The sequence below is a fragment of the Gavialis gangeticus genome, unplaced genomic scaffold, assembly GCF_001723915.1.
Source record: "Gavialis gangeticus isolate Ggan-Ray unplaced genomic scaffold, GavGan_comp1, whole genome shotgun sequence".
Classification (NCBI taxonomy): domain Eukaryota; kingdom Metazoa; phylum Chordata; order Crocodylia; family Gavialidae; genus Gavialis; species Gavialis gangeticus.
Window position 1 is genome coordinate 73,015,790 of NW_017728993.1, and position 7,377 is coordinate 73,023,166.

Here is a 7,377-nt window from a genome sequence, read left to right on the forward strand (position 1 = left end):
CCCAGGCCCCATGGACAGTGCTGTACAGGCCCTGCCACACCCCTCCCCTCGCCACCCCTGCTCCCGCTCCGGCCACTCTCCACCCCCCAGCCCCACATGGGCCAATATATCCTGGGCCCTGCACACCCCTAGGGACAGCTCTGATGGCTACATTAGCCACATAAATTAGCTGGATTGGAATGCTGTACTAATGCAGCCACAGTGCTTGCAGGATTGGAATGCTGTACTAATGCAGCCACAGTGCTTCCAGTATCCAAGTTGTTCAGAGCTATTTTGGGTATCATTACATGGGACTATATTGTTTTGTGTAGATACATACATTCACTCTTGTACTTTTGCTTTTTAGAGTCACTCAATTGGGGAAGTGCTTTCAGGAAGGGGTGGAGGGAGACAGGGAAAGGAAAAGAGAAATGATTGGCAGGGTTTGGAATATAAATGGATAGTGGTAAGATAAACATTAACCTATTTAAGAAGTTCTACAGCATCACCAATCTTTGCAATATATATAACTACTGCATTAATTTAACTACCATGGCCTACCTCTGCAAGTTGCCGCTGTAATTCTGCTATCTTCTGTTCATATATCATTTTTCTGTCCGACACAATGGCCATTAGGTTAAACCTTATCTCACCTTCACTATATCTGAAAGGAGAATGTGTGTTTCAAAATTACAGATTTACATAGCTCAGAAATATTACTTATCTGTCTCCTCCCACCCAACCAAGTTCCCTTCATCAAAGATCTCACCACTTAAATCACATAATAGATAATTATGCTGAGATACACAAATGCAAAAATGGCAAATAACCCAATATTACCTTTTGTCAGCATTTGTGCCAGAGTTTATCTTCTCAAATGGGATTATATATTAATTTATTTACTTATACAATTTAGCCGTTAGGCAACTTTTTTTCCAAACAGAAGTGTTTTAGAGGTGAAGACTCCTTTTGGAAGAACCCCATAACTAACATGGCCAACATGGTTTCTACCAATAACTTCTACCAACATTTTTGAAGATGTTATTTGTGGTCAAGTGTTGAAATTAAGAAAATTGATGGGTATACAAATGAAGCACAAAAAATGACAATAGTGTCTTTACAATTAGAAAGCTAGTTTTTTGTGTGTGTTTTTTTTTTAAAGTCATGATTGCTTACTTTTGTATTCGTTTCTCTATGACAGGTCTTACAGCACTGATCCAGTCATCTTGATTGCATGCACCTAGGTAAAATATATGAAAAGACAAAAAAAATCAGCATCACCACACAATGTAATACTATTTCAAGTTATTCAGGCCCCTAAGATATTCACCTGCAGGTAGTACCAGAATATATTTTTCTGGAGAATAACAAAGCTCAACTGTTCAAAGTGACATTTTTAGAGACAGATAAAAAGTCTACATCTTTTTAAATATAGGAAGATAAGCATCGGTACTTGCTATTAATTTTTAAAGTTTTGAGTAATATTTTTACATTGTTTTGGGGAATGCAACTGAGCTGGAGAAGATTTTTAAAAGGGGAGAAAAAGTTCTAACACTAAAAAAGCACGAGTCTTTTTGCATGTGAGGTATACATCCGGTTTTACAAATGGGGAAAAGTAATCAAAAATAAGCATACAGAAATTTCTCTGGCAATTTCTCCTCAGTAATTCTGACTCTGCAAGCCCTTGTGAAATTAAAATAGTATTTCCTGCTTTTCAATTGTTAAGTTTGAACAAAACTCCAATATTTGCAACGTGCTTTGAAGATGATATAATATGTGGATATTATATTTATCCACATGAGCTAGGCCTTTTCTTCATCTCAAAGAGGCAGAAAACATGGCAGAGAAGTTAAATATTTCATGAAAAGTCAGAAAAAAAGTCAGTCACAGGTTTGAAGGCATCCTAATCTTTATGGTTTGAAAATGCCTCCAGAGTATAAGAAGGGAATGAAATTAATGACTTCAGTAGAACAAGATTTTTATTTAATCTACTCTTTGGGAGAAATTGGTGCTGATTCTAAAGAGAGGTGACACTCTCCTTTGAATCAGCACCAATTTCTCCCGAAGAGTAGATTAAATAAAAATCTTGTTCTATTGAAGTCATTAATTACACCCTGAGTTTTTTGTTCTCCAGCTGAATCAAGTTTTAACTATAGTAATTCAATTTTGGTATCTAAATCCCAATCATCGTTTCAGGGGCTGCCAACCTTTAAGCCATGGACTGGATCTGGCCTGAGGGCTGCCAACCCCTGGCATTCTTTGCCTCCTGTCCTATGAGGCTACACAGTGTACTCCTTTGCTATTGAGACAAGCTGAACAACTATTACATGTATACACCTGGACTCTGTAGTTTGATCTATGACAGAAGTACTCAACCCCTGGTCCATGGGTCAAATGTGGCATACACATGCAGCCCACAGGGTTCCCCATGGACCAGGACATTTGGCAGCCAGGGGAGTGGTGGCAATCAATACAGTCACACTCCCCCACTGCCAAATTCTCAAACCCTGAGTCCTTTGCAGCAGGTTGGGGCCAGGTCACACCCCCACCCCCACACCTGAATGAGGCCAGGCCACACCCCTTTCCCTAGGTAGGATGGGGCTGGGCCATGCCCCCTTTTCCCATAGGGCTGGTTGGAGCTGGCTCGGCTCAAGCCCCATTCCCCCCTGTGAGGCTGAGCAATGTCCCCTCTTCCTCCATTGGGCTGGGCCATGGCTCCCCACCCCCTAAGCAGGACTGTGGTTTGGAGGCATGGCCATGGCCCCCCATGGGGCCAGGTTTAGGTTGGGGCATACCACTTTCCCTTGCAGGGTTGGGCCATGACACCTCACTCTCTCCTGCAGGCCCTGCCCCATGCTGGATCAGAACCATCAATTCATTCTGGCCCACAAATAGCCTAGGCACTGCCCATCCAAAGGCTGAGCACCACTGATCTACAACAACAGAAATTTATGCTGACAGAGAAGTCTCTGTGCTTCAGGTGAGACAAGCAAGTTTGACTGCAAAATGAAGGAGTCATGTTTGTAAGTTTTGTTTAAAAAATACATATATATATGAATATACTGATCCTTCAGAATAAAATGTGTGCTTTTACTGAAAGTTTAACATTTCATTTTTCTGCCTTAATGAAATTTGAGGGATCACATGACGTAAGGGAAACCAAGAGCAGCCCTTGATCTCCAGAGGCTCCCAAGTGCACAAGAAAATGCTCAGTGGCTGTTCACCATGCTCACCTGCAACTCTCCCAGTCAGAGAGGAAAGGAGGGAGGTGGGGGGAGGGCAGGGAGGAAACAGAACACTTAGGGCACTTTTACACATGCTCCAGGGGCAATGGTTTAATTAGAGTAGCTCCAAGAGCCACTCTAATTAAAGCACCTCCACATCTTCTGTATCAGCGTCCCCGCACTTGAAAATGGTGTTGGGGGTGCTTGAGCTAAAGCTTGTTCAACAAGCTTTTAGTTCAGGTGCCTCCACCGCCATTTTTAAGCATGGGGATGCTGATACACAAGACTCAGGAGGCTGCTGAAGTGCAGCAATTGCCACACTTTGCAGACACGATTAATTGAGTCTGCTCTGACACACTGGAATTCCAGTGTCAAAGCAGCCTCTACGCTGCTGTATAGGTGCCCTTAGGGATGCTGGAGGACAGGTGAAGCATACAGATACTTCAGGAAGCACTTCAAAAACGTTTCTCCTTTTTATGAAAGCATTTTTGAAGCACTTCAGGCATGTATGTCTGCACACTCACTATTTGGAGCACTTCAAAGGTATTTAGAGAGTTTCAAAGAGTATATCCATCCAGGGCCAAAATGGAAATCAAGAACTTATTTTTTGATACTTTATATTTAGTAATTGTCTTCCCACAGAGGAAACTGAAGGAGAATGTCATTGCAGCTCCTGAAAAAATAATTCTTTGTGGACCAAATATTTTAAATTTCTTAACACGCTGAACCCAATGATCTCATGAGGTCCCTTCCAGCCCTAAGCTTCTAAATATTTCCAGCCCTAAAATATTTGGTCCACAAAGAATTATTTTTCCAGGAGCTGTACTGATATTCTCCTTCAGTTTCCTCTGTGGGAAGACAATTACTAAATATAAACTACTACCATAAATTACTAATACCTGTGAACCAGTTGGAAAAAAAAAAGATGGGAATATGATAAGAATGCATGCATATATTTTATGCATCCTAAGAAAACATAAGATAGGATAACTTATGACCCAGAAAAACTTGGAATCCATGATAAAATTATTAGGCTGACTACTGCAGTTTTGATTCAAAACAATATAAGAAAAGGAAATGAAGTGCCCCACTCAATGTCAATATGGAATTAGGGCAGGGAGATGCAGTATCCCTGGAAAAAAGTACCATGACTATGAAAAAGTTGGAGATAATTCTTAAGAAAGGAAAATGTAAATAGCTTCCCAAAAGTTTTGGGATATGCTAATAATCTGTTTATTTTATCATGTCTTCTGTCTCTCTCATTAAGGATCCTTGGAAGCTTGAAGGAAATATTAGAAAACATTGGGATTTAAGATCAAAGATAAAACTGAAATACAAGACTGCAAATGTATCTAGGTAGAAGGCACAGCAATGTGGTACCTTAGCAATTAACTAAAATATCAAAAAGTATTAACAAGAATTAGATGCTCTCTCTTGCATACAAGATAATTTTTTGTGGTCACTAGTTGGATAACAAATTTGTTACGATACATTTAGTGCTAAATTAAAAGTTGGTCAGATATGCAAGTTAGGTTCAGTGAAATAAAACATTACCTAAATCAATTGGCCCTTCCCTAAGTCCATCTAGCTCATACAACCTTCCGCTAACAGGAACATAGCTTACGAAGTGAAATGCATCTTCTTCTTTTGCTGAAGACTTTGCATCGAACTCAAACATCTGTTGTCTGTAAACATAAGTAAAAGACAAAGCTGAAAAAAGTGTGCACAAAATCCAGAAATTATTAATGTGTTTTTTTTAATTACTACCTGGCGAAACTGTTGTGAACCTGCCGAATCACTTCAGAGTTGCTTAGTGCCAAACCCTTCATCTTTAACATAAAAGTAATAAAAAATAAAAATATAAGTCAAACATTCAAGTCAGAATAGTGGAAATCAAAAAAATTAATTTCACTTACCGCTGCATCAAAACTTTGTGAAAATTCTTTAAATTCTGATAGTGTCTCTCCCAGATGGATATCTTGATGGGTACAGTTTAATAGCACACTTACTATGGCTTGAGTAGCACAAGCATTATTTATAACCTGGCAGGGGAAAAAAAATATAGAAATTGAACACTAGTTCAGTACTGGGGACATTCATTTACTGTAAAAAATGAAGCTGGGCCAACTCATCCTTTATAACCCCTTATTTTCTTGAGCTATATTGTTCTGACTAAAATTGCAGACGTTTCTATCTTAAAGTAGTACCTAATTAAAGAGAGACAGAGAAAGAGAGAAGGCGGTCTCCCTGATAAATCAGCCTGAATAGTCAAGGAGAGAGAGTGCTGGAGACTAACCAAGATAAACCTGGATGGTAGTTTTAAGGGGTTAATAGACAATCATAACACTTAAAACTGCACTTATTCTAAGTACATATTTTAAAACCACACTGTCCTTTTCTCCTTTACCTCTTGCCTATTCAATTAAACAGAGTAGAGAATCAACTATGCAAGGGTAAATAATGTCATTGAGAACTAAAGGACAAAAGCAGACAAAAAGCTTCAAGAACCATTTGGTACTTTCAACTTACATGAACTAATGATTCCCAGCTGAAGTCTGTCAACCTTACAACAAGAATACTAACAGAATAAAATACTGGGCAAGACAAAATCATCTGATTTTAGCTCCTAGCAACTCAGTTTTCTAAGAAAAGCATTTCCCCTAAAAACATTAAAATGCAAAGTAGAATGAACAACCATTAACATATTTTTAAACAGAGAAAACAATAGATTAATAGGGAGTAAGAATATAAAAATATCAGTTTAAGAAGACAATACTGTGGAACCTAAACATTTAAGATGGACATATCAGGAAAACAAAGCCATTTTATCAAACATTTTGGAGTTCTGTTAATAAAGTTAAGAGATATTTCAGGTGGAAAAAAATATATATTTGGGAAACCACCACTCAAAGACTTTGATTTTCTACTTATTTTTCTTAAATTTTTCAAGGCACATCTCTGACTTAAGCCTAGTTTCTTGTTAAGAAGTACCATACTGTGCCAGATCAATGGTCCATCTAGCCCAGGATCCTGTCATTGACAGTGGCAAGGAGTAGATGCTTTAGAGCAGCGGTGCTCAACCCCCAGCCTACAAGCCAGATCCATCCTGTTGGATGAACAAGAAACAGTAGCAGTGTTACTTGCCACTCCTGTGCTGCCAAATTTCAAGACCCACAGGGACCCTGGTGGGCCAGCTAATGTGAAGGGCCATGCTATAAAGTGCATGGGCCTAGGGCAACAAGAGGCCCAATCCAGATGTATGGGGCTGAGTCAGGACAGCACAGGCTCTGACCCTTTGAGGGATCCAGCTTGCAGAATGGCTCCACACCACTCATTTAGCCCATGGGGCTCAACAGGTTGAACATACAGGACATGTTTAATGTATTGGATCCCCATCCTATGTTCCCTGGCATCCACCAGCACTGGTTTAGGGATGTAAGACGATACATTCCTGACTGATCTTTTTAACAGCTCTCAAAAGACCCGTTCTCTAAGAATCTGTCTAATCCTTTTTTGAACCTGGCTATACTATCTGTCTCTACAACTTCCAGCAGCAGCCAGTTCCACAGGTGAGCTGTGAGCTGGGTAAAAAAAAAGTATTTCTTCTTTTACACTTGCCTCCTGTTAATTTCAGTGGATACCCACTTGTTCCTATGTTCTGGGATTTGGTGAATAACCATTCCCTATTAACTTTATTCTCACCCTTCACCATTTTATAGACCTCGCATAACGAGGGCTGTTCAAAAAGTATCAAGACTGATGCTGTAGGAAACAAAATATTTTATTTACAGGGGTTTTAGCATAATCTCCTTCGAAGCATGCTCCTTCTGCAGCCACACGCTTCTCCCAGCATTTCTGCCATTGTTGGAAACACCTCTGATAAGCAAATTTGCGGAACTGCTAGAAGCTGCTCAGTGGCATTTTGTTTTATGGTTTCCACATCAAAGTCTTCTTCCTTTCAAGGTTTTCTTTAGTTGAAGAAAGAGAAAAAAGTCGCATGGGGCCATATCAGGTGAATATGGAGGGTGCAGCACTTGTAGGATACAGTGTTTGGCTAAAATTTGTCCAAAATTGCTTCACAAGCTGTGCTGAGTGGGCAGGCACGTTGTCATGGTGAAGCATCCAAGAGTCGGACACCCACTTCTCTGGTTGTTTCATTCCCAAATCGCCAGTT

At 39.9% G+C, this 7,377-nt stretch overlaps 1 protein-coding gene across 1 annotated transcript in view; it reads right to left on the reverse strand.

The window, feature by feature from the left end:
- UCHL5 (ubiquitin C-terminal hydrolase L5) overlaps positions 1–7,377 on the reverse strand; it is a 60,845-nt gene that overhangs the window by 11,143 nt on the left and 42,325 nt on the right. Inside the window, exons 4-8 of the mRNA XM_019502020.1 lie at positions 5,120–5,245; positions 4,971–5,032; positions 4,758–4,888; positions 1,156–1,219; positions 541–643 (exon numbers count right to left, since the gene is read on the reverse strand). Of these exons, the coding sequence (XP_019357565.1) occupies positions 541–643; positions 1,156–1,219; positions 4,758–4,888; positions 4,971–5,032; positions 5,120–5,245 (486 nt within the window). The remainder of the gene's footprint in view (positions 1–540; positions 644–1,155; positions 1,220–4,757; positions 4,889–4,970; positions 5,033–5,119; positions 5,246–7,377) is intronic.